The 26,851-nt window shown below is 56.1% G+C and overlaps 1 protein-coding gene across 1 annotated transcript in view; it reads right to left on the bottom strand.

The window, feature by feature from the left end:
• Positions 1-5,588: 5,588 nt before the first annotated feature.
• The window catches only part of LOC119100553 (DNA (cytosine-5)-methyltransferase 1), a 33,593-nt gene continuing 12,330 nt past the window's right edge, over positions 5,589-26,851 (bottom strand). The window contains exons 3-24 of the mRNA XM_037223635.1: positions 19,881-20,024; positions 18,740-18,879; positions 17,708-17,890; positions 16,856-17,005; positions 16,302-16,401; positions 15,668-15,768; positions 15,131-15,293; positions 14,283-14,417; positions 13,927-14,050; positions 13,453-13,578; positions 12,996-13,186; positions 12,342-12,490; positions 11,778-11,889; positions 10,979-11,110; positions 10,221-10,423; positions 9,875-9,986; positions 9,421-9,570; positions 8,442-8,608; positions 7,113-7,353; positions 6,567-6,683; positions 6,267-6,342; positions 5,589-5,629 (exon numbers count right to left, since the gene is read on the bottom strand). Coding sequence (XP_037079530.1) covers positions 5,589-5,629; positions 6,267-6,342; positions 6,567-6,683; positions 7,113-7,353; positions 8,442-8,608; positions 9,421-9,570; positions 9,875-9,986; positions 10,221-10,423; positions 10,979-11,110; positions 11,778-11,889; positions 12,342-12,490; positions 12,996-13,186; positions 13,453-13,578; positions 13,927-14,050; positions 14,283-14,417; positions 15,131-15,293; positions 15,668-15,768; positions 16,302-16,401; positions 16,856-17,005; positions 17,708-17,890; positions 18,740-18,879; positions 19,881-20,024 — 3,057 coding nt within the window. The remainder of the gene's footprint in view (positions 5,630-6,266; positions 6,343-6,566; positions 6,684-7,112; positions 7,354-8,441; positions 8,609-9,420; positions 9,571-9,874; positions 9,987-10,220; positions 10,424-10,978; positions 11,111-11,777; positions 11,890-12,341; positions 12,491-12,995; positions 13,187-13,452; positions 13,579-13,926; positions 14,051-14,282; positions 14,418-15,130; positions 15,294-15,667; positions 15,769-16,301; positions 16,402-16,855; positions 17,006-17,707; positions 17,891-18,739; positions 18,880-19,880; positions 20,025-26,851) is intronic.

The following is a 26,851-nucleotide window of genomic DNA, read 5'->3' as shown; positions in this document are numbered from 1 at the left end:
GTAGCACCAGGGACATCAGGGTTAGTGCGGCGCAAAACCCACTCACATCGCAGGCCTCTTACCAGAAGGTAGTGGCATGGTAAGCTACGACGCTCTTTATTCGTACACACCATGGCCGGAAATTTTTCAGGAATTCCATTCATTACGGACAAGACTTCGTATGAGCCCCGCATGGGTGCAGAACTTGCACCCACCAACAGCATTGTACCGACTTTTGGCCGCCCTGGCATGTCACCTGAGGTCAGGACAGGTTATGTGCAGGTGAGGGGTTTCCGTTTTATTCCGAACGTAGCAAAATGTTTTAAGTTCCTGATGTTTGGTCAAACCGGTCCCCGACGTAGCCAACCAGCATGTGGTACACCAGGGCGTATTTCCAGGACTTACGAGAGCGTAAGCGACCAGGGCACCACGAAGAGGCCGTGGTACCGGACTAGGCTGTCCCGAGGTATCTCACGCCACGGCAGTGAAGGGCTCTGTAACGCACAAAAGTTCCTTTGGATTCCATCTTTGATTCGCTGAATCTTTGGATGCAGTGTATTCCCGCCTGCATGGGGAATACATATATTGCATGGAGCACAGCCCGCCGGAACCGGACCTCCCGTCACCTGTCAGTGAGGACGCAAGTGCCTGCTTCAAAACCGTCCTCCCCAGCAGTGTCAATACCGACAGCACTGCGTGAGGCTATGGGAGGGGCGCTAGACGGCCTGTGGCGTCATGAAGCTGGAAAACGTGTCCGCGAGACCAAGCGGATGCGTTTGCTAGAGAAGCAGTGGGCCAGGTGAGCCAACGGTTTGTTGGATGCTGGCTCGATGCCCGCCCCCGCAGGAGGGACAGTTCCGCCTCCTATAATGCGGGCAGAGACTCCACCAGGCTCCTCGAGGTACCAAGCGATGGGTATGACACAATCACCGCCACCCCACGCCCCGGCATGGTTTCACGAAAGGATTTAAACGAGGTAAAAGCATGACGGATGAAATCACTGCTCCCACATGACGTGTTACTTTGTACACACGTTGTGTACAAACATTTGGCTAGTTAGCTTGCTGGCCATGATCACATGACATTGAGTCCTGGCAAGGACTGGGTGGTCTCGGCTCATATGTATATTACAAAGCCATACATGCATCACAATCGGAATTATCTCCTTGGAATTGCTGGGATTCGAACCGGGGTCTTCTGATTTTGAGTCGAACCCTCCACCAACTGAGATAACTAGACAGAGCTTTCTAACTGTTAGTAACCAAGAGCTCAGTTGGTAGAGCACTGGACTCGCAGCCAAGAAGACCCTGGTTAAGATCATGATCGGATACCACCTTTTGGCGGCCAGAGGGTGGAATGGAACGAACGATAGTCCGAAACATCATTCCATCCGTGATTCTCAAGCGGATGCGGAATCACCGTGCTGAACGGGGCGCCCTTGGAAGTGCAGCCTACCCGAAGTTGTCCCCTCCCCCCCCCCCCCCTTCCGCAAAGGGCGGTAATCGCAGGATCTATCCAAGGTGTCACCTCAGCTCTTTTGGTCAGACAGGTCGAAAGATGGAAACCATAATGCTGGGATCGACCGCTGCTGCCAGGTAGCTTGATTTGACCGTGACCGCGGTGTTTTAATATCGTTTTGTCCCTTATAACGCGTCTCTCGACGGGTGCTTTTGCCAGTGGAAGCATCAGTTCGCCCTTATGCTTTAGTTACTCGATGGATGCTTTTCATCGAAACTGTGGGAGCGTCAAAAACAATGCACAGGATCTCATGTTCGTGCAGTTAGCGTCGTATTCATATTCGAAGTCAGTGTCGAGTTCAAACATTACCAGTTCTCGCGAGCGAGTGTTGCCCGCTACTGAACAGCCCGCAAGTGGCGAAACATCAACTGAACGCTCATAGAACGATAAGACACTACTCAGTGTTCCGTAAAGATGAGCCATCGATCACAGTCGCGTACGGCGGTGCTGTTTCACCACAGCATGCCAGCTGATCGTCTGGCAGTCCACGTCACTGTCCACGTCATGACGGCCCAAGTCAATCTTCACCACCGGCCTATGACAGAGTGGTCGCCGTGTATCTGGCGCCTTGAGTTGCGGTCTCCGTCGTAGATCTGATGTCACGTGACAATCGCCTGGTGTTGGAGCTGGCTGCTTTTGGTCATTTCGGGTGATTTTAACCCGCACCACGTCGTATGGACTTGTGACCGCTGTAACATGCTTGGGGGGCCATGTACACATTTGATCCAGCTCGTCAGATCTGTGTTATGGTCCACATACTTCCGATCCACAGCTTATGCAGTGTTCTAATTGTCGGGCCGTTGCCGACGACCCCATGGACAGCGACCATTTCCCAATGTGGCTCAGCTACCAGGATGGGACTGGTAATAGGCCGGGGCCTCAGACACGGAACATCGGCTCGCGTCAGTTCGATGGTCGGCCGGACTCAGTACCCCCGGCTGACCCATTGAGGGCACCTACAGTTGCAGATGTCATCTTGTCCTGCTTTAAGCGCTGCCCCCCCCCAAAAAAAAACAACAACAGAGACCCTCGAAGTACTCCATTCCAATGGTGGACGGCGAATGGTAGGAATGCTATCAAATACATTTAAATATCTCATCAGACACATTTCAGGCTACTTTTCTCCCAACCGCAACCAGTGTTGCACGTGTGTGCTGGGGGATGTGCAATCGGCGGATGATACCAATACGACCGCTCAGGCACTGGCGCAACGCTGCCCAACCGGAAACGATAACATACAGCTTTGCGCCACAGAGCTCGCTCTGAGACGGCTCCTGTAAATTTCGTCATGTCAGAGAAACTGATTTACAATCTGCCATTCAATACGGATAAAGTTGGCATCACCGTTGCTACAGAACGTCTGACGCAGTGAAACAGTGAAAAAAAATCCAGTTCCTGAAAATTTTACGCCAGAGGGGCCATTTCATTTCGCTCAAATCAATCTGCCATGCACTACGGATAAACTTAAGGCGACCATGGCTACTTTGCGGAACATGTGAAAGACTGATGATAGCCACGAGATGCTCAAACGTCTCTCGTCGTCCGCTTGATGGCCTGTTATTTGCTTTTATGTTATTGTTGAAGAGAGTTGGATTCCCGGCAGCCTGGTGGATACCGCGATTGTGCCTCTTCTTAAACCAAGCAAGAACGGCTCAGGTCAAAGACCCTCCACTTTCACCTCGTCACTATGTAAGTTGATAGAAAAGATGGGAAACATGATGCTGTCGTCGCGTTTTCTGGAGAAAGGCATGCTAAATGATGTCCAATGCGTTTTAGAAAGCATCATAGCACAGCGAATCCGACACTTTACGCCAACAACAGCACCATATGGTAATAACCTATGTTGACGCTCAGAGGGCTTTTGATTCAATATGGTGTGATCACATTTTGGTCAAGCCTTTTAAGCATGGGATTCGTGGTCCTATGTCGATTATCTTCATTCCAGAGCTTTCTGTTGGATCGTTTTCCCGTAAAGACTGGTTATCATTTCTGATATTTTTATTTACAGGTGGATGCAATACAAGGACGTGTTCTAAGCACGCCATTATTTATCACCAAGTTTAATGACGTTGAGCTACACTTCTCAAATCCATGGGCCGATCTCTGCTTGCTGACAATTTTGGCATCTGGTCGCCTGCATTTAAAGCAACAGCTATGGAAGAACAGCCCCAGACGGCTGTAACGCGTATGAGGGCTGGAGTGCGCACAATAACTCCGGTCGTCGACCGAAAGGCGCTGTTCACTTACGCGGACGTCGGAGCTGTGCGCAATTTACACAATCGGCAGCACAGACAGTTTCTCAACCCGAGCCGAGTGGGCGTTTCCCCGGGATTTAGCTCGATAGTCGTGCGACGTAACGGCAACATGTTAAAACTAACACGGAAAGACGCTTAGAATCGCTAAACACTTCAACACGTCTTGCACGAGCATCTTACGGGCCGGCAGAAAAACACCTTTATTATTGTATCGTAGCCTGATACGCTCCAGGCTGAATTATGACTGTTTTAAATGCAATGCTGGCTCAGAGTCTGGAATGTGGCACCTGGGACGTGGTTCGTAACACTACGTTACGAATTATCGCTGCAGGTTATTGCTGCCCTTCGCACGTGTCAGACAGCTTGCTTACTTATAAAAATCAACGAGTCACCGCCAGCATTCCGAAGGAAGTCGCTGGGCATACGGTAAGCTTGCAGATTGACGCTGTTTCCAAATCACTCAAAACGTAGTGATGTGGTGTCGCGCCGTGCATTCAGCGTTTTTCAGGGCGATTGCGGGGCGCCGCGTCGTTCTGTATGCGCGTTTGTGACGTCCTTCGTGTGATAGCGGTCTGAGTCTTCCGGGTATGAGGCGATCACGCTGCCTGCCAACCCTTCCGAAGGCGCCTGGTATCACCAGTCGTCGACGTGTCTTTGACGCAGGTTCAGAAGCAGAATATGAATCCATGTGTTGCTAGACAAACAGCCTTGCACCGTATCTGATCGCATTAGAAGTACACAACGCATACACGGAGGTTCCAAAACAGATACAGGCGTTGGCTGCAAATTGTGCGACCCGACTACCTGCCCCAGGCCGGAAAGACCGCGGCACTGTGGTGGATTCCGATGACGATGATTTGGGCTTACGGACGTACCGACTACGATGGTCATGTGGGGTCTACTGTGCTGGACTCCGAACCACGCGAAAATCGCTCGATGTGATCTGATTGCTGCCGCCGCGAAACGTGCTACGCCACGCGCAAGGACGTTTCCAATAGCAAATAGAGAAGATAGAATGATGAGGAAAAGACCACCGTCATTACGCTTCACGACAGCCGCACAGGCTGTCGTGAAGGGCACCTCACCCGTCACCCCCGGTGCCCACACATCAACGCCACGGTAGTTGTGCGCATTCACCTGATGTGCAAACATTTTTTTTTTCTTCAATGGAACCTGCGCGCCTCTGTCTTTTTGCGTTCCAACGCCCGCCTGCCGGGGACTGGCACACCACGTGCCCTGCTGCCGCACCGAGGCCCGGTGCCGCGCACGCCCGCCTGTTCAGATATCGGCATGCCACCTGGACTGCCGCCTCCCGGCGCCGCGCACGCCCGCCTGTTCAGATATCGGCATGCCACCTGGACCGCCGCCTCCCAGCGCCGCGCACGCCCGCCTGTTCAGATATCAGCATAACACCTGGACCGCCGCCGCACGGCGCCGCGCACGTCCGCCTGTTCAGATATCGGCATGCCACCTGGACTGCCGCCGCACGGCGCCGCGCACGCCCGCCTGTTCAGATATCAGCATAACACCTGGACCGCCGCCGCACGGCGCCGCGCACGTCCGCCTGTTCAGATATCAGCAAAACACCTGGACCGCCGCCGCACGGCGCCGCGCACGTCCGCCTGTTCAGATATCAGCATAACACCTGGACCGCCGCCGCACGGCGCCGCGCACGTCCGCCTGTTCAGATATCAGCAAAACACCTGGACCGCCGCCGCACGGCGCCGCGCACGCCCGAATCCAACTTCCACTGAATCAGATATTCGTTTTGATAACGGGTCTGAGATGAATGCAAGTACGACATGCTAATCAACAATGTTGTTTCAGAAATCGACTCTACATAGCACGCGGCTCGGGCACACAGCATATACCGCGCCCTGCGAAACAGCGCGCTGTTGTTCGTTTACACGGTAGTTCTACTTTGGACCAAACAAATAATTCGCGAAGGCTGGCGCATCAACCGTCCAAACAAGAGCTAAGCCTTTTGATGCGTGCAACAACGCATGAGCGCGAAAATATCACGGTCGGAAGCGAATGAACCACGACCTTCTCCTCAGTCACATGCCTCAGTCTACTCCCACCTGAAAACATTAGATCCGGCTTCGTTAATACGAATCAAAACACAACCAAAAGTTGTAAAATGTATTACATTGTGGGAGGCCTGAGGCACACCGAGACAAAAGTAAAATCATGAACAATCACAATGCGGTCCAAACATGTTTAGCAGCCGTCAATGAACTCGAAGACGTCTGCATTTCATCCGACAGACGACAGCTAAAAGCCCGGCAGGACTTGACTGCGTCCCGCCCTCAGGGCGTCGCGCGCGCTGCCATCAGCGCAAGCGTTCGGCGCCACTGTCAGAGCCGCCCCCGCCTGTTTCCGCCGCGTCCTCGGCGCCGGGGTCGCCCTCCTTGGCCGGTTCTCCCTCAGCGCCGCCCTGGCCGGCATCACTCGGCTGCCGCTGGCCACCGTCGGCGTCCCCGCCGACCCGCGCGGCCGGCGCTCCGCCCTCGCGGGCCGACAGCGCCAGCGAGCGCTGGATCTCGCGACCGATGGCGGCGGCCATCGGCGGCGGTACGGCGTTACCGATCTGTGGACACGACAGAGCGGCCCGGTGACGGCGCCATCGCCATCGCCCAGCCGCGAACGCCCGGTGACGCACTGCACGTCTCGCTGGGGCTAAATTCACGCGCGCAGTAGCTTCGTACTTCAGCTTGCATTACCGCGATTCAACGCATTCGACTGTCCAAATCCGGACGGTGCACCAGCTTCTCCCCCCTCCCCTCAGTCCAAGCGTCGCAAGGCCGCGGTTACCTGTCGGTGCTTCTCGAGCGTGCTGCCGAAGAACCGGTACGAGTCCGGGAAGCCTTGGGATCGGGCACACTCGCGCACGCTAACCACGCGGTGCTGCTCCGGATGCAGCACGCGACCCTGCCGGTTCAGGTTCAGGTCAGGTCAGGTCAGGTCGGGTTAGGCCAAGCCAGGCCAAGCCAAGTCTGGCGGGACCTTGGTCGACCACCAGTGAGCCAACAGCAGGCTTAACACGGCGCGCGGAGCGTTGGCATGTCAATGGCGTGCCATTGCACTATTCACCGGCTCGACCACAAAGACGTCAAGCATTATTGGGATTATGCAGCCGACTGAACCAGTGAACAAATAGAACTTTACCGAGCGTAACGTAATCCGAGCTTGACGCATGACCGCATCAGGTGTGTTCAGTGTAACCCCCCTCCCCCGCGCGCGCGGTTGGTGCGCCAGCGCCGCGTCCGTGCCCGGCTGGATGCGCCAGCCGCGGCCAGCACATCGCCGAGCTGGGGCGCGTCCGCGGCTCCGCCGTCGGCCGCCGCCGCCGCCCCGCACCTGCTTGCCCATCGGCTCGGGGTTGGTGACGGTGGTGGAGAAGAAGCCGTCCCACTCGAGCCGCCCGTACAGGCCGGCCCAGTGGTTGTGCCTGTTGCCCGTGTGTGGCAGGCACCAGGGCAGCAGAGTGCCGTACTGCCGGTCGGCCGGGTCGCAAGGCCGGCCGGCCGCGCATGCGCACACGCCGCGCAGCCGGCCGCCGGCCGAGCGGCCGTTCTTCTTGTCGTGCTGTGTGTAGAGCCTGGCGGCGGGGCGTGGGCGGTCAGCACGCCCCCGGCCGGCCACCCGTCACCGGAGCGGGGGGCGCCGCCGGCCGTCCCACCCCCGGCGCAGCGTCTGGTGCCGTCCAACATGACCGGAGGGGCCCGACGGCGCGCCGTAAAGCACGGATTACACGGCGCCGGCCACGTATCGGCGACACATCACGGCCTCCTGTCCCCGCGAGGACGCCGGAGACGACCTCGACAGCAGGCTCTGGACTGCAGCCACGCCGGCAGCGGCAGCGGCAGCAGGCAAGGGGAGGGGGCACTCAGGAGCACACGTCACCTCTGTCGAGACCGGCGCAGGCCGCTGCAAAGCTGTCAGCCCTGGATGGATCGCTAATCCACATAGCAACAGATTACAGGCCCTACCAGCTGTGCGGTCATATGGCCTGAAGGTCATTACAGCACCAATGCTGAAACCGGGAGTTTGTAGCCTAATGATGGATCCCCCCCCCCCCCCCCCGGAAAAATACAAGCTGTTGCAACGCCTTTTAACCAGCCCGAAGAATTAAGCCATCGTCAGAACCCAACACAGGGATACATGCAGGTCCGGTAGCTGCGTAGAGACATGCATGCTACAGTAACAACCTAGTAACCCCTAGAAACCCGAAATGAGAACAACTTTGAGGTGATGCGTGTGCGCCGGGTCCACGCTTTTCGTATGGGCATACCACACATGCGACGGATTCCGCCCTTCCGCGATGAACGCTCGGTATAAAGAACTAAACTTATGCAAACCCATTTTCAGAAACTAGAAACTTAACAACATTTTTGGGAGCGTTTTCCGAAACACAAGCCTTCACAATTTTATACCAACCACGATAAACCTGTAAACCTACCGCGGTCAAGATGTCCAACAGACATGTCCGAGATGTCAGTAGCCTGCTTGAACGAGTCACCATGCGTCGGCCACGTAACCTACCCTTCTATCATCTCAGCTGAGGGTTTCACAACAGGCGGGTCGGGCCCGTGCTCTGGCCTGCCGGTACCCGCCTGACCACCTCCAGCCCCCCCCCCCCCCCCCTCGGACACCACCCCGCGCCCGGTCGGCGCTCCCACCACTCACAGGAGGCGCGAGGTGGTGCCATCGCTGAGGCGGACTGCCAGGTTGGGCAGGTCGCGCCAGTCGCTGCCCGGCGCCGTCGGCACGTGGCGGATGCGCGCTGCGATGAGTGGCGCCATCTCCTTGCACACGTGGTCGCGCAGCAGCGCCGTCTCCTGGCCGGCCCGCATCTGCGGCAAGAGGCGGCGGTGACGGCTGGCTCGTCATGGCCCCGGAGGGGGGTGCGTCAGGGCGCGGTCCGAAGCCATCGCAGCAGGCGCCACAGCGTGTTCGGCGAGTGTGTCGCCCACGGCTCTGTGACTATATCCGACTGGGTACGTAGCAGAGATATGATCAGGTCCTGCTGAAGACCCTTTCAAGGCCAAGGACCTGAAATTAAGGTCCTTTCGCATTGCATGATGCCTAAAATAATCGAGATATGGATGGAAAGAAAATATGTTGATGGCTTTGTCTTTGCCGTTATGCTGTGACGATATGCTCATTATTCGAGCATGATTTCGGAAAGATCAGGCGAAACAAGACCGGAGTCCAGTAACATAACGAGGTGTCATACGCTCTTCTAGGTGTCATATGATAGCTCAGTTGGGTGCAACAGCAAATCACCCGTCTCTGGGCATAGCTCAGTTCCCTTCTGGCGCTTCCCAGTCATGCATCTTCGTAAATATTCCTACTTCTGATCGCGTTTAGTATTTTTGGCCATCTTTAAACAATGTATGCAACGTAAATCGCGAAGATCCAACCAGACGTGACTTTAGTTTTGCGGGTGTAACGACGCATTGAACCCCAAACGTTATCAAGTGTCGTTTTACTTCGAGCTGATCACTGCGAAACTGTTGGCACAGAGCCAGCCTTGAACCCTGCCCGTCACTCGGCACGTGCAGCCAAGCGGACGCTCGCCCTCCTGGCGCCCCACCCTCCGCCTGCGCCTTTGTAACCGCCACTGGCGCAGGCAAACAGGCCACGAGCACCGCCCGGCACGCACCACTCTCTGGAAGTGCGAGCTGGCGTCGCGGTCGTACGGCATCTGTTCGTGCTTCTCGCCGTTCAGGATCTCTGGCAGGTCAGACATGGCGTCCCGCACAGTCACAGTCCGGTATGGCGCCGACTGCGACCACCGGCACGTGGGCGCGTACTGCAACACCGCGTCCTCAGGTCAGCCGGGGTGCGCGCTGCGCATGTCAAATGTCATCTGGGTGAGGGCACACTGAATACCGGCGCCACTGCAGACAGCCAACGACAGCCACCGACAAAGACAGCCTATGTGGTGGGTTTTATGACCAGCATCCCAAATCCTTAGATGATTGGTACTTAACAAGTTGTTCGACGTTCAAATCCGCAGGTTATCACACGTCATGCTGCACGTTGTCGTTTAAGAGCGGTGGATCACGGGGCAGTGCCCGTCCGCCGTTGTCCGTGAGCCGTTTCGCCGTCCATACCTTGGTGTCCTCCATGACCACGGCCAGCGAGGAGGCCCTCAGCGAGAACACGTGCTGGGGCTCCGGGTGCAGGGGCAGGCGGAAGCCGGGCGCCGAGGCCATGATGATCGCCCTACCGAGTAAGGCACCGTCAGACTCGTCAGTGACGTACGGTGGCGGGCCATAGCGCCGCCAGCAGAGCGGCGCATGCCACGCATAAGCCCCAGACGATACACAACTGCCATGCGATCCCAATGTTAACGCGGCGACCAGAAACTTCCCATCAATAGACGGGTGTGATCTGCGCAGATGACGGACTGCATGATGTCAGAGTGGTGCCGGCTGAGGTCCCCGGCGCGTGACCGACCTGCGGCGCGTCTGAGGGACGCCGTAGTTGCCCGCCTGCAGTACACCAAAGCCGCACTGATAGCCCATCTTCAGCAAACAGGCCAGCGTCAGCTTCAGCACCATGTTGGCCTTGTAGGAAACGAAGTTGCGCACGTTCTCCAGGATGAAATATTTTGGCCGGTAGAAGTCGCAGAAGCTCAAGAAGCTGACGATCAGCGAGTTCTGCGGAAAAGTGCTCCAGTAACAGAGAGCCCGGCAAGTTCCAATTGCTCAACAATCCTGTGGACCAGCTCTACAACGCAACCTATCTTGCAGTTGTCACCTCTTCCCTGTGCTTCAGCAACATGCAATTCAGCGTGATATGGAACAGCGAATAGAACAGCAGCGTAGTGAGGTGGAACAACAAACTAACAGTATGGTAGAAAGCTCACTCACGCCCCTCTGCCGAAAGTCGTGGGTTCAGGTTTAACATCAGTCCAGTGTTTCGTAGTCTGCATTACATGTCGACGTTAAGTGACGACCGCAATTCGTCATCAAATAACCCAGAAACTGTTCCAATGAAATGCAAGATAATTCAAGTCGCACAACAGTAAAACAAACTGAAGGAGCTTTTTCGGGGAGTGGCGCAGCATCGCGACGGTAAAGCAAGCCTTCGGACCACGCGTTGAAAAAGGCTGCGGATGTGGGAAACCGCAGAGATACACGAGGCCGTGTAGGGGGGTCACGATTTAAACACGGCACACACACCCTGGAACCGGCGCGCGTCACAGCGGGTACCTTGAACTGCGAGTACTGTCGGGAGTTGAAGCGGTTCATGCCGGAGAAGCCCTGGCACGGCGGCCCGCCGCACAGCAGGTCCACCTCCCCCGGCTTCGGCAGCCGCTGGCCGCTGGCGTTCTGCTCTGCACCCTGCAAACGTCACAGGAAAAGGGAATGTTGGGACACACTCAGTGACAGACCGAGTGAGTCTCTTGCGCACAGCAAGTGATTTAAACATTATGCCAACAGTGATATCCCAAGTGGATTCGTGCAATTTGTCCGTGCCATGTGAATCAGGAAAAAGACCTCGTACTCGGACACCGTTGGAACAGCCATGCAGCAGTGACATGTAAGTGAATCTTTTGCGATGGTGACCCTATACAAATATCCTGCCCCTGCGACATGCGAGCCCTCTGCAACAGCGACAAGTTGTGCGAGTCTGTTGAAATAACGGTGCGTCGTGCGACTTTTCCTGCGACGACGGCTCATCAAAGGGGACAGTGGCACATCATCACTTTTCTGCGGCGGCAGCGTCTCAGTCACAGCCTCAACATAAGGACAGAAGTTATAATGTGAAGTTACCAGGCTCCAAACACGCCTGCGAAATGATTATCAGACACACCACAGTCGTCTAGTACCAGAACATTCTCTAAGGTTAAATTCCCTCACAAATTAACAGCTGCACCAATTTGTGCAAGTTCCCATCAGCGGCCATGACGGCTGCCTGGTTGGGGATATCATGGCTATAGAGCCCAGGGCTACAGAGCCCTGTCCGGGAGGTGGCCGGCACCAGCTGGCGGACCGGCCCCGGCCTCACGTCTATGGCCAGCTGCAGCAGGTGGTTGCAGTCCTCCGAGAACACCGTGGCCTGCGGGTTGTTGAGCCGGTACGCGTTGGCCGCCGGCTGGTTTATTTCGATCGCCCATTGGCTGAAAACCGACAAAACGGTCAGCCCGCATGGTGATCATCCCGCGTAGAGCGACGTGACAAACAGCGACAGATATTACGGAAAGGCCCCTTTTCACCACATCCACGATGTAATCTACTATACATAATCTTGGATTGTTATATTCAATACATAAACCCAACTGGTCACACACACACACACACACACACACACACACACACACACACACACACACACACACACACACACACACACACACACACACACACACACACACACACACACACACACACATATATATATATATATATATATATATATATATATATATATATATATATATATATATATATATATATATATATATATATATATATCTATATACATATAAACGCGACAGAAACGTGACACAGACGCCCCTTCCTTCCGACAGACAGTGACGCCTGCCAGGCCGCCCCCCAGCCCCGCCCTCACCTGACGGCCACGCCCACTTGGTGCAGTCCGGCGGAGAGGCCGCCGCAGCCGGCGAACACGTCGAGCGCGCGGAGCGGCGCCACGACCGGGTGTTCGGGCGGCGGCGGCACCGCCCGCTGCGCCGCCGCACCCTTACCCTTGCCCTGACCCTGCGGCACAGGCGGCAGTTAGCGGCCGGCGCGAGCGAGGTGCACCAGCACGCGCTGGAGCTGGCGGAAAGGACCGCGTGCGACGAGTCAAGCGTGACAACACAGCCGATCGTGCGGCGGTACGGGTGTCAGGGGCACTGCCCGTCAGAGCCGTCGGCCGTGCTCAGACTGAGCAAAACAGACCCACAAGCACAGGACAAATACAGCAGAGAGCAGCAAATGGCTTCCCACATTTGACAGCCAGCGGGCACGACAGGGAGGGGATACGCCAAACCGTGCATGTTTACATGTAAAATAAATTTATAAGCCCATGTGTTCATCCTATGCTACACAGAGCCTCCAGGTGCAACTGCTTTCTGGTACAGTCACTACGTACAGCCATCTCTAGGCATGATCAGTGCCGGTACAGCCAATCTCCAGGTACAGTCTCTCCCACATAAAGCCATGCCCTAGGACCGTCAACAAGCGCAGCCGTCCCTCTGTACACAGACAGCCTCCACCGCACCTTTCTGAGGAGTCCCATGCGTTTGGCGGCCGGCGGCGGCTCGGTGAAGCTCTTGCCGTCAGCGTCGTACGCCTCGAGGAAGTAGAAGCGGTGAGGTCCACAGCGGCGGTACTCCTCCGGCGAGCAGGTCAGGTTGCCACCGTACACCACGTGACACTTGCCCATCACGTGACCGAACGCCACCGACACCTCTGGCGGCGCGAGGCGGCCGGCGTCAGCGGGCGCCCGCCACGTGTCGTCGAGTTTACTCGAGAGGCACGGTTCCGAGGCTTGCAAACATTACGAAGAACATCAGTCCCTTGTCTTCATCTCGACACTATCAATGCATAACGACAGAAGCGTCACACAACCCACACGGTATCTTCATGTAGTGGCGCACGCTCTACACCGAGGGCCCCAGCACATCCGGACATCTCACTGCCATTGGAGCTGCACGGCGCCACGGCAGGCCGCTCACCCTCGCTACTGTAGTAGATCATGTGCAGGTCGCTGTGCTGCGAGCCCTCCGTGCCCCGGAATGTGTCCTCTCCTCGGTAGAACTTGGTCACGCGGAGGAAAACGTCGCCCGCCTCCGCGTTGCTCCCTGCGGCGCAGACGCTCTCGGTAACGTTCGGCCAGAGCCACGCCAGATAACGCCGTGCTGCTATTGATCGTAGCCGTTGATTGATACCGGGCTGCCGCGTAAGTTTACTAACTGGCAAATCATTTACAAAAGGCGACTCCTCACCGACATTAGATGAGTTGGTCGCTTAAGGCTTAATGCTGTCTGAACTCTGGACACGAAGGTGCGGGTGTACCAGTGCGAGATCTTCCCAAACCGCAAAGCGAGTTGAAAGCTAGGGCATCACCATCATCTCGGCGAACGATCAGGAAAAGGCAAACAACTGACACCAATACAAGACCAAGGTCGAGTCGTCCTATTGGGCGTCACCTGTTCTGTTCGTGAAGATGCTGCTGATGCGGCCGATGCGGAATGGGTCCGGCGTCTCCTCGTTGGAACCCTTCACGTAGCTGGTGGCCTTGCGGTAGTATTCAGGGTAGAGTTCCTCGTCCACCTGACGGGAACAACCGAACAGCTAGTTATGGACAGCTATTGACGAAGACCTACCATTGGCGAGCGTGCAACAAATGTCCAGGGCTGTCAACTGGTTGCGACAATGACGCCTGCTTTCCTCGCACTGCCAATCCGCCTCGCTCTGAGAACAATTGGCGACAGAGCCTGCGTTTGGAGCCGGCCGCATCCGCGCCTCTCTCCAGCACGCGTGGCGCATCTCGCCACCACGATACCTGCGAAACGTCGCACGTCTTGGCTGTCTTGACCCAGGCCTGCCGCCGGCGCAGAGAGAAGGCGGCGGGGTCCAGGAAGACACACTCGCCCACCGAGTATGTCTCGCCGCCGCAGCGCACCTGGCCGAAGCGCGTCTGCCGAGAGCGAGTGGTCATCGGCCGGGGACGCGAGACAGGGCGGGGAGAGAGCGACGCTGGAGACAGGACGTCTCACGCCAGGGACTAGACGCTGATGAGTGATTTGACTGGATGATATTCATGTAAGACTTTGTAAGTAGCAAATAATGTCGCTACTCATGAGTGACATGGTCGCCGCAACAATGCAGAACGGGCGAAATGCTCATCTAAATAATGAAGAGAATAACCATGATGAGAAGTTGGGCTTTGGGTGTGAGAATAAGTAGACAAATACAGTGCGCTGACGGAAGATACACAACTTCTGTGAGAGCATGAGCACGTGTACGATCAAGACCAAGAGAAAGACCAAGAGGCGGCGAGGCGGAGAGGCGGAGAGGCGAGGAGGCGGAGAGGCGAGGAAGCGAGGAGGCGAGGAGGCGGTAAGACACACAGACAGACAGACAGAAAGGAAGAAAGAACAAAAAGAAATAGAAAAAGAGAGAGAGAGAGAGAGAGAGAGAGAGAGAGAGAGAGAGAGAGAGAGAGAGGGGAGAGAGAGAGAGAGAGAGAGAGAGAGAGAGAGAGAGAGAGAGAGAGAGAGAGAGAGAGAGAGAGAGAGAGAGAGAGAGAGAGAGAGAGAGAGAGAGAGAGAGAGAGAGAGAGAGAGAGAGAGAGAGAGAGAGAGAGAGAGAGAGAGAGAGAGAGAGAGAGAGAGAGAGAGAGAGACCTACCTCGTTCCTCCCTGGCTCGTCATCCATTCGGCTCTCCACGGCGGGCACCTTGCTTAGCTCCACCAGACGGAGCTGCTCACAGAACGGGCAGAAGTTGAGCCGGCCGTCGATGGCCACCGGCTCCGCCGCCACGTCCTCAAACCGGCCGTGCTCCGGCCGGTACCTGACCAGGGGTCGACGGACTGATGACGGCCAGCACCGGTCACAGCCCAATGGCCAGGCCATGAGCTAGCATGCCAGGACAGTGTTTCACAGCCCGAGAGCGCGGAACGCCTTGAAGTGCTCCAGTCAGCAGCCACGGACTCGCTGGCTGGCACCCTCCTTGTTAGATGTCAGGGCGGGGTGAAATAGATCTAGGCATCAGAAACACTAATGACTGTAGACAATTTAGCAAGGTGAGATGCCAGGTTTAGCTTTGATGAGATAAATCCAAGGCAAACTCGCATAAAAAGACAGAGCAATGCAACTTACGCAAAACACGTGTACAAATGCAGATCAATAGTACTGTGACATCCCAAAGTCGTTAAGTCAACTTACTTTTTCTGGAACCAGAGCGTATCCGACTCGTTCTCTGGTACGTGGAACGACTCGCGCTGCTGGAACCAGCAGCGCGCGTCGCTCCGATCCAGGACTCGCGCCTGCCGGACCGGGGTCAGCTGTCACGCGTAAGGAGGTGTAGCACACGGCAGACACACACGGCTGTCACGCGCAGGCAGGTGTAGCACACGACAGACACACACGGCTGTCACGCGCAGACAGGTGTAGCACACGGCAGACACACACGGCTGTCACGCGCAGGCAGGTGTAGCACACGACAGACACACACGGTTGTCACGCGCATGCGGCCAGAACGGAGCACAGCTGCGGAGCGGAACAGGGCAGGGGGCACGCCGAGTTGCCAATGACGGAGGTGTCGACACTGCATGTGCTGACCTTGCGTGTGATAGACTCGGCTGCGTGTGCTGACCTTGCGTGTGACGGACTCGGCTGCGTGTGCTGACCTTGCGTGTGACGGACTCGGCTACGTGTGCTGACCTTGCGTGTGACAGACTCGTCTGCGTGTGCTGACCTGGCGTGTGACGGACCCCGCTGCGTGTGCTGACCTTGCGTGTGACGGACTCGGCTGCGTGTGCTGACACTGCGTGTGATGGACTCGACTGCGTGTGCTGACCTTGCGTGTGATGGACTCGAGGGGCATGTCCTCACACTCGTCCGTGACGAACAGTTCGGCAGGGTCGGCCGTCTCTCCAAGCAGGGTCTCCTGGCCCCGGCTGCAGCGGAACGGTACACACTGGTCAGGTCAACATGCCAAGGAGCACGGCTCTGGATCCACAACAGACCTGCTTAGTCCAGTGGACAGCAGCAGAACAGTCGATATATCGCACCGATAAAAATGATATCATTCTCATTTTACGAAAGTTTCGTAAAGGCGAGGTGTGTGTAGTGGGAACACGTATTTCATCATGTGTCCAAAGGGGCAGAAAAACGTAAAAAATAAACGGAAAACGACAACACGCAAAAATAAACTTCGAATAACTGCACGTATCCAGCAGCCGAATTTACACCATTGCGAAATACCGTAACAAGACAAGTGAAATTTTGCGGGAAACGCCCTAGATTATAAATGCTAACATCTAGGGAGACACTGGCGGCTGTACCCCAGGAACGAACGACATGCTTCAGAGCAGGGACGGTGTTCACGTGTCCGCTGCGGGCGGCACTGACCAGAACCAGGCGGCGTGGTAGCAGCGCTGTCCGGAGGCCGTCTCCCACATGTACACTAGTCGGGCCACGTACGGCAGCTGGCCGGCCGCCTCGGCCTCCACCACCACACAGTCACCCGCCGACAGACGCTCGCCGTTGACATCCACCGAGCTGGGGGCGGCGCCGGCCGGTCAGCACACGCCAGCTGGCCGGGCGGCACACGCCAGCTGGCCGGGCGGTACACGCCAGCTGGCCGGGCGGTGCACCCCAGCTGGCCGGGGCGGTACACGCCAGCTTGCCAGGCCGGTATACGCCAACTGGCCGGGCGGTACACGCCAGCTGGCTGGGCGGTACACGCCAGCTGGCGAGGGCGGTACATGCCAGATGACCAGAGCGATACACGCCAGATGACCAGAGCGGTACACGCCAGCTGGCGAGGGCGGTACATGCCAGATGACCAGAGCGGTACACGCCAGCTGGCCAGAGCGGTACGCGCCAGCTGGCCGGGGCGGTACACGCCAGCTGACCAGAGCGGTACACGCCAGCTGACCAGGGCGGTACACGCCGGCTAGCCAGGGCAGTACACGCCAGCTGACCAGAGCGGTATACGTCAGCAGGCCAGGGCGGTACACGCAGGGCACGCACAATTCACCGCCCACAGCCAAAACCAGCCGCCTGCCGTATGAAGATGCCAGCCCCGAAGAACAGTGGTAAAGTTAAGCACACAAGCGCGTACACGTTTGACAAATGGCTCCTGTCGCGTCACCCACGTGAACTACCACAAAACTACACCACTTTGTTGGCAAGCAGCTGCTTCGCTGCCACCCACGGCTCTACCGGCGGCCGTGCCGCACAGCCGCCGCTTGCTCTTACCTGTAGTAAGTCCTGGCGGCGTGGGTACCGCGCGGCTCGCCGGCCCAGCTCGTACTGAGGGAGTGGCGCCGCACGCGGTGTGTTCGCTCCGCCGCCGCCAGCGCCGCCGTCCTCGTCGAGTCGTCCTCCTCGTCCTCACCGCCGTCAGAGTCCTCCGCCTCCTCAATCGCCATGTTTGGACACCTGGCGATGGCAGTTGGAACACAAGTCACGGCCATGGCCCTCGTCTTCGCTCGTCATGGCATCCACGTGCGCACGTCGGCACCAGTACTGACGTCACACGCGTGATGCTGAACCCCGTTCGGCACTTGCGGGTTTTCGTTGAATGCTATTTCTCCGACAAGACGCTAGCAGCAACAACTACAAGAACAAAAACGAAAAATCAGGACAACATCGCGCCACAGTTACAAGCCTGATGTAACACAGCTGGTGATTCAGGTATCAATTTTCTCCACTCGTTTAGCCATCGCAGTCCTCCGTCATTTCAAGAGGTGTTACCTGCAGTTGGTGCAGCACTCTTGACCTGCGCCTGGTGCAGCTCTGTGGTGGTGCATTGCACGGGCACTGACGAAAGCGGACGGCGGCAACGCTCATCGTACGGTTGGTGCAGCACCGCTTACCGTGCCGTTGGTGCAGCACTGCTTACCGTGCCGTTGGTGCAGCACTGCTTACCGTGCCGTTTGGTGCAGCACTGCTTACCGTGCCGTTGGCGCAGCACTGCTTACTGTGCCGTTGGTGCAGCACTGCTTACGGTGCCGGTGGTGCAGCACTACTTACGGTGCCGTTGGCGCAGCACTGCTTACCTGTCGTTGGTGCAGCACTGCTTACCGTGCCGTTGGTGCAGCACTGCTTACCGTGCCGTTGGTGCAGCACTGCTTACTGTGCCGTTGGTGCAGCACTGCTTACCGTGCCGTTTTGCAGCACTGCTTACCTGTCGTTGGTGCAACACTGCTTACCGTGCCGTTGGTGCAACAGTTCTTGCCTGCCGTTAGTGCAGCACTGCCTACCTGCGGTTGGTATATCCCTACTTACCTGCGGTTGATGCAGCACTGCTTGCTCCGGCCGCTGCCGCCGAACTTCACCATGTCGCGGCAGTGTTTGCAGTCGCCGCAGTCGGGCTGCTGGCAGGCCTCACACACCCCACAGCGCGTGCGGCGCGGCCCCTGCTTCAGCTGCCAGCGGGGGGAGGACGCTCAGCGGAGGACGCGGCGCTCGCACGAGACGGGGCACGCGGCAGACGACATGAACGTGACGTGAGAAAGGAAGGGGGACGCTGACAGCTCCCACAGCCGCGCAAAGCACCAGCGATATCACAAGGAGCTCATTTTCTGGGCTGCTACACGACAGCACGGTAGAAAATTGGTTCATGCATCACCTGACGTACAGAGATGCATGGACGTAGAAGGCTGGTGATCAGAATAAAACGGACGGTTCCACAGAAGACTCTCCTGATGGCTTTACCCCCGACATGGCGGCTGACCTTTTAACAGCAAGCTACCCTGTGTCTACGAACCAGCTAAGCTCGTCGGCCATTCATTCCGCAATCCGCCAACCCAGGGCCATCCACTTGCCTTATCGTCGTTTTGGATCTGTCCCTTGAAGAAGTTCTCAAACAGTTCAGAGACCAGCGACGTCGTCGTTGCTTTGGTGAGAGGCGCGGCCGCTACCTTCTTCACTCGCGTCACTTTAGGATCGCTCGGCTGCAATTGTAAATGGAACCCCGTTGCATTTGAGAACCCTTCAGCCCAGCCGGACAAGAGTGACGTAGCCATTTTAAACAGCAGCTTCAGTTTGAAAACCCGCTCAAACAACACAGCACCTAAGCCCACTCGTCACATCGACTCAACAATTGGTTTACCAGTCTACATCATCCACGGTGCCATGCCAAGTTCATGACAATCAGAGTGATGAACCGTTGTACCACCGTGAACACTGGAGCGACCCAGTTGTAGCCGTTGCTCATTAGAGCCAATCATCTCACTTCATGATGCCTATGTGCATATATGGTGCGAATGCCTACCCCCCCCCCCCCCCCTCCTAACCATGTGCACCGTTTGAGTGTCGTTTTTTCGGCAGCATCTAGTGGAACGCGTCCCTCCGTTTGTGACACCACCACGGCCATCACGTACCGTTTTCCGAGCGTGACGCCGGCCAGCCGGATGAGGGCGCGTACACAGGCGGTGGTGAGTAGCTGCGCCTCCTCGTCACCGCCAGCCAGGTCGAAGCTCTGCACCTGGTCCACCACGAACTGGGCGTGGCGCAGCAAGCAGTCCTCCGTGAAGGCGTCCGTACCCAGGCCAGACGGCGGCACTGTAATCTGTGGAACGGAGCACAGAGAGCCATGGGTGAGGCGGGGATATGGTGACGTCAGGATTCGGGCCCTGCGGTCACGGTCTGACCCGGGACCTCAGTGCAATTGTCGGGGACGATCGGATCGTCAGACCCCCCCCCCGTGAGGCACTACATTTCCGTGGTGCGGGGATTGCGTGCCCCAATGACCCTGCGGGCGGTTGAGGAGACTTGTAAAGCGCCCCTTCCGGCCAAAGAGGAAGGGCCAGACGAAACGTGCCTCCCGCAAGAGCTCTGACTCGTTCAGAGTAGGGATTAGCAACCCCTCGGCCCCAGCTTTTCAGTCTTATCTGGGTCTCGCCGTACCCCGTTGGATCCGCAGGTAGCGATGAAGGGATCCTGGTCACTGAGGGAGTTGCCCTGCGGGTCAGTCGGGGCAGCTTACCAACACGTGGCTTTGGCGTGAATTTGTGATCCTGCGGATACCTCGTGAAGTCTCCACACGAGGAAATCCGCTGGCCAGGCGTCGTGTTTTCGTGACACTGGCTTGGAGGCAAGCAGGTCATGTGACGGGTGTTGAGGGGGGAGCTGCCGGGTGCAGTGTCTGCCTCCTGACATCATTAAGGGGCCGTACCTCGGTTTGTCACCAGGGTGCCTGGTTAGCACCTGCGAACCGAGGCACTGGCGCCCGCAGACACGTGCCCGGTGGCTCTCGCAGCAACTCTTTTGGCACACTGGCCTGCGTATAGCGTGCTGGTAGCCCTGGCGGCTCCTCTCTTAGAAGTGGACCGTCCCCGTGTTGGGCTCCGTGGTGGGCGGGGAATCAGAGCGCCGATTATAAACACATACTTATGGACACTTTATCATCAACCAACCCCCCAAACCCCGATCGTCGTCCACTACCCCAGTTTCTGGTCGTAAGATCCGCCAAAGTAGATGACCAAGGAAGGACAGTACCGCTCCGACTAAACCCATTTCAGCGCCAACAAGCATTTTCCAAGATCGGGACGCCCAAGGATGTCTTTTCGTATGCGGACGGAGGCATAGAAGTGCATCTAACAGACGACCACGAGATCCAGCGCATGCTTAAAACGACCACACTTATGTACAAAGTACGAGGACAGGGAGAGGTTAGGGTGCCCGTATCGGTGCACCCTCACCCCTCTAAGAACTACTCCAAGGGTGTGATTACTTGCCTTCCAGTGTGATTTGGGACCTTCGCAGTGTGAGTGATGAGAATGTTGCTGAGGGCCTGTGTGAGGAAGGGGTGACGGCAGTGAGACGTATCAAGAGGAGAGAGAGAGAGAGGAGAGCTGACCGATACTGATTCAACTATTCTGACGTTTTGCTCTGCGAGAGTGCCAGATAGGGTCCGCGTGGGATATCAGTCGGTTCCTGTTAGGGTCTATGTACCCGATTCAGTCCGATGCTACCGATGCCAGACGTATGGTCACTTCACGGACAAGTGCTGGAAAGAAGTTACATGCGGAAGGTGTGCGGAAATAGGTCACCAACACTCTGAGTGTAAATCAGAAACCGTGAAATGCGTCGACTGTGGTCAGGGTCACGTGGCGTCATATCGCAGCTGGCCCAAGTACCACCCGCAGCCAACGAGGTATTGAAACTGAGTGGACTTGATGATTTCAAAAGCATGACTGTAAGCGAGTTTGTACAGCTGATACTAAGCACACTTGTATCAACTGGCTCTGCTGTTCCGTCGTACCGGAAGTCGGATCCTGCGGGAAAGGATTCACCTGCGGCATTGGCCGCCGCTAGAGAAGCTCAGCCTATGGGGTTGAAACCCCCTGGTGGAGCTGCCAGAGAGCCCGGGGCTGGGTCGCGACCCGGGAACGAGGGATGGACCACGGTCCAGCGAGGTCGTGGACTTCGCCCCCCATCATCGCACTTCGGCCCAGCCCGTGCTGAAGACACGCCCTCCCGGGCTCCATCTCCCCCTCCATCCATACCAGCTACGACGGGATCTGTCGTCGCTGGCACAGGGGCGCTACGAGAGCTGCCTCCCGCTGGCTCCCCAGCCAGTGGCCCTGCCGGGAGCGCCGGTCCCCCCGGCTCACGGGAGCCGGACGAGGTTCGGCATCTCCCAGTCGTCGCTCCCTCCCGGAGCCGCCCCTCTGAAACTGTTGTTCGTCCGGGTTCTCTGGACCTTGGCCCTGCAGGGCGCGCCGCCAGGTCGGCGTCTGCACAGCGGACGGGGGGCCGGCTCCCGCTGTCGACTCCGCCCCACTCACCGGGAGGGTCAGTGGGTCCGCCTCCCATTCCTCCACCTGGGGACGGGGTTTCGGGTCGGCCTACCCTGCAGTCCCCGGTGGCGGGTCGTGCAACAAAGCGTGCCCCTCCTTGGCCGACGTTGCCTACGGAGGGTGGAAGTCCCAAAGCTCGGCCAAGGGTCCGGCTTACCTCCACTGAAGTAGAGCGTCGCCAGGGAGATTTGTTTAGTGCAAAACCCTAGGTGAACGCTTAAAGCAGATGTAAGCTGTACCGATGGATCTTAACCGTACACCCCACATACAAGCATACCTAGCATGACAGTGACGTTTTTACAATGGAACATGCGTGGCTTGAGGGCCAACATGTCGGACCTACACACACTCTTATCTTATCGTAACCCGGTTGTGGCATGCTTACAAGAAACAAAGGTATCTGATGACACCCACATTAACATCAAATGTTACAGCATCTTTCGGAAAGACGTGGGAACTGACACGATCGCCCATGGTTGGGTGGCGGTTTTAGCTCATCACAGTATACCGTGCTCTCCTGTAAGTCTTAACACTGACCTTCAAGCTGTTGCTGTCGTCGTCGACCTTGGGTCGCTGAGGCTGACTGTCTGTTCTATCTACCTCCCTCCTGCTGAGGAAGTACCGGATTCGACACTACAGTCCATCTTCGATCAGCTTCCATCGCCGTTCTTGTTGCTGGGTGACTTCGACTCCCATAGCCCTTTGTGGGGCTGCAGTCACACAAGCCGCCGAGGCAGACATCTTGAGCGTTTGCTGAATACAAATAATCTTTGTGTTGTTAACACCGGCCGGCATACCCATATATCTCTGCCGTCCAGCACTACTTCAGCGATAGATCTTTCTACCTGCTCCTCGTCCCTTTTCTGTCGGTTGTCTTGGTCCTTTGAGAACACTAGCATATAGGAGCGACCATTTCCCAATATGGCTTGGGATGAATGCTGGACACCCAGGCAGGAGGCCTTCCTGCTGGAACCTTCGACGTGCTAACTGCCAAAAGTTTACTGACGAGTGCCATATTAGAGTGCAGCCGACCGAGGACGACAATGCAACGTCTCTTGCACAACAAGTGATATCCACAATTGTCGACACTGCAAGGTCTTGCAATCCCTAGACATCACCTGAGCCGCGCAGGATCCCTGTTCCCTGGTGGTCAGAGGACTGCAAGGCGGCAATTCTTAAGCGGAAGCGGGCGTTCAGGGTTTTTAAGCGTTCTGCAACGACCAACAACCTCATCGCTTTTAAAAAGGCCAGAGCATTTGCGAAACGCACAATACGTGAGGCAAAGCGTGCATCGTGGAGGGAATATGTAAATGGTTTAAATCGTCACACCCCACTGAGTGCAGTGTGGCAGCGAGTTAGTCGCATTTCCGGTAGGAGCGTCTCCACTGCAGTTCCGGTGATGAAAGTGGCGGGAATCACGATATTGAACACACAGGAAGTTTCCAGCAAAATAGGTCTCGCATTTGCAGAAAGGTGCCGGCATGGAACAGACGACCCATGCTTTATTCGTTACAAGGAACAATGTGAGAAGACGGCAATCAATTTTAGAATTCTTGACTCAGAGGATTATGAGTACAACCAACCGTTCACTGTCATGGAGCTCTGCACTGCTCTTAAGAGAGCTAAGAGTGTGTCGCCTGGATTGGATAAAGTCCACAATGATAGGTTGAATCACCTAAAGAAGGAGTCCCTCCATGCCTTACTTGAACTTTTCAACTACATATGGTTGCAAGATGACTTCCCAGAGTCGTGGCGGGAAGCCATTATAGTCCCGATACAGAAGCCCGGAAAGGATGGTTCCGACCCACTGCACTACCGCCCAATTTCGCTGACTTCATTCCTATGCAAAGTGCTAGAGAGGATGGTGAATGATCGTCTCATGTGGTACCTTGAAACCCACGGTTGTCTTTCCAAAGTGCAATGCGGGTTTCGGCAGAACCGATGCACTGTTGACCACTTAACGATCTTAGACACAGCTATACTACATTCTTTTCAACAAAGACGCCACACGATAGCAGTCTTCTTTGACATTGAGCGGGCTTATGATACCACCTGACGCTATGGCATTCTAAGCAAGGTACACAAGTGTGGACTCCGAGGTCACATGGCACTCTTCATTGAAAACTTTTTACGTCGTCGATTCTTCCGCGTCCGAGTGGGTGGCATGCTATCTGATCGCTATGAACAAGAGAACGGTGTTCCTCAAGGGAGCGTCCTTAGCGTAACCCTGTTTGCGCTGATGATTGATGATATCGCCGACTGTCTGCCACCTACCATCAGTCGGTCACTGTTTGTGGACGACTTTGTCATCTGGCGTGCGGCATCCATAACGACGTCTGCTGAGAGGCAGCTTCAGTTATGCCTGATCCGACTAACTGAGTGGAGCCTTAAGAATGGCTTCAAATTTTCGACCACTAAGACTAAGTGCATGCACTTCTGCTCACGGATTAGAGGCTGTATAGACCCGGAGTTGCGACTGTATAATGCCACTATCCCAGTTTGTAACGACATCTGTTTCCTGGGCCTCACATTTGGCCGCCGGCTCACGTTTAAGCAACACTTTAAGATGGTTAAGACCAAGTGTCTCAAGCGTATGAACCTCATGAAAGAAATGTGTCGTATGACCTTTGGAGCCGATAGAAGCACCCTGTTGAACCTGTACGGGGCCCTAATTCGATCAGTCATCGATTATACTAGTCCTGTCTACGATAGTGCTCCTACATCTTCAAAGCAGGTTTTGGATACAATCCAACATACATGTGTTCGTATAGCCACTGGGGCGTTTCGTAAGACCCGAACAAGAAACTTGCTGGTGGAAGCGAATGAACCGCCCTTGCCTCTTAGGAGACAACGACTTATTTTGAATGACGCTACAAAGGTTTCACAATTTCCGGATCACCCAGTCTTTGAGTTCATCTTCTCTCAGACGTTGATCCGTTTTTTCTTGAGGGGGCGGCCCACGTCAGCGCGGCCGATGTGCCTGCGCGTCCGGGACTGCCTGGACGAGGCGGATATTACGCTGGATGACATTATCCCGCACACTCTTCGGGACCCAGCTCCGTGGAGACGTCTGAGTATTAAGCATGATTTGGAACTTTGTCAGCATCATAAAAATGGCACTTCACCACGAGAGTTCCTCACGTATTCGTTGGAACAGATCTCACAATACGCAAACTCAATACAAATATTTACCGATGGGTCCAAGGGCTCAACAGGAACGGGTTGCGCATTTGTTTGCGGTGACCATACCGTAGGTCTATGCCTCCCGCAGCACCTTTCAATTTTTTCCTCAGAACAGTTTGGCATTTTAGCAGCGCTTCAGTACGTTGCTTGTTGTCCTGGAAGGGATATAGTCATTTTGACCGACTCGCGAAGTGCACTTTTATCATTAGACCCGACGGCGATGTCGCGTGACCACTCATTTTTGACTCGCTCAATTTGGGAGGAATTGGAATGGCTGGACAGCATTTCTTGTCGCATCACATTTATGTGGATCCCCAGCCACATAGGAATGATGGGGAATGAAAAAGCCGACGCCGCAGCGAAAGCTGCGGCGTGTGAGAGAAACCCATTACCAATGTATGTACCCGCTCGAAATCTAAAGTCAGCCATTTCCAAATACGTCCGCAATACGTGGCAGCACATGTTCGACCAACACCTTCACGCTTTCAGAGAAATCAAGCCCCAGCTGGGTGATCGGGAATCCTCCCATCGCCGAAGCCGCTTCCAGGAAGTCGCCCTTTGTAGGCTTCAGTTGGGTCATACATACGCCACACACTCGTTTTACTTGACGCGTAGGGATGTGCCACGGTGTGATAGATGCGGGGACCGGTTGTCTGTTGAACATGTGCTCGTCTCATGTCGGCGTCTTGAGACGGAGAGGCGACGATTTTTTCCTCCAGCGCCCCTTCATCGGTTTCTCGGTCGAGACCCATGTGGTGAACTTGGAGATATACTCGCATTTTTAGCGCACATTGACTTTGACGTTATTTTCACTCACCCTCAGTGTAAGTACGCCAGTGATACTACCTGTTATCAGTTGACAACATACTTTTCGCGTCGTCGCAGAGGTAGATAACCGTCATCGAGTGGGCGCAAAATGGCCCCGATGCCGACGCGCCCTTAAAACCCAAATCACCACCACCACCGGGTCGTCAGACAAGGCGACCAATCATGCTTCAGGTCACCAAACAGCCAACGGTAGCGCGACAGAAACAGTCGCCGTAAAAGTCAGGCACTTGCTCATCGCGAGCAAAGGAAGGAAGACGGATCAGCGGTACACACCAGCTAGGTGACGCACCGTATTTGATACACTGCCGCCAACAGTCTGACTTAAAGCGTGCACCGCTGCGAAAGGAAGGAAGGCGGCGCAGTCCAACATGCGGCCAGTGCTGCATCGCTGGCGCAAGCCTGGCAAGAGCAGCTGATGGGGTGACACGGGGAGAGGCACGCGGCAGCGTGCGGAGGAGCTGGGAGGCGCCACCGTCGCGCCCGCGTGGGGGCGCTGGCGGTCGAAGCCTATCGGCCCGTACAGCTCTGAGAACTACATGCGTAGCGAAGCGAACCTGAGCTTCCTTTTTATTCCTTACGCATC

This window comes from Pollicipes pollicipes, unplaced genomic scaffold (assembly GCF_011947565.3).
Source record: "Pollicipes pollicipes isolate AB1234 unplaced genomic scaffold, Ppol_2.1 Scaffold_4881;HRSCAF=5763_pilon_pilon_pilon, whole genome shotgun sequence".
Lineage (NCBI taxonomy): Eukaryota > Metazoa > Arthropoda > Thecostraca > Pollicipedomorpha > Pollicipedidae > Pollicipes > Pollicipes pollicipes.
The sequence above is the reverse complement of the archived record's forward strand: the minus strand, read 5'-3'. Positions and strand labels throughout refer to the sequence as shown.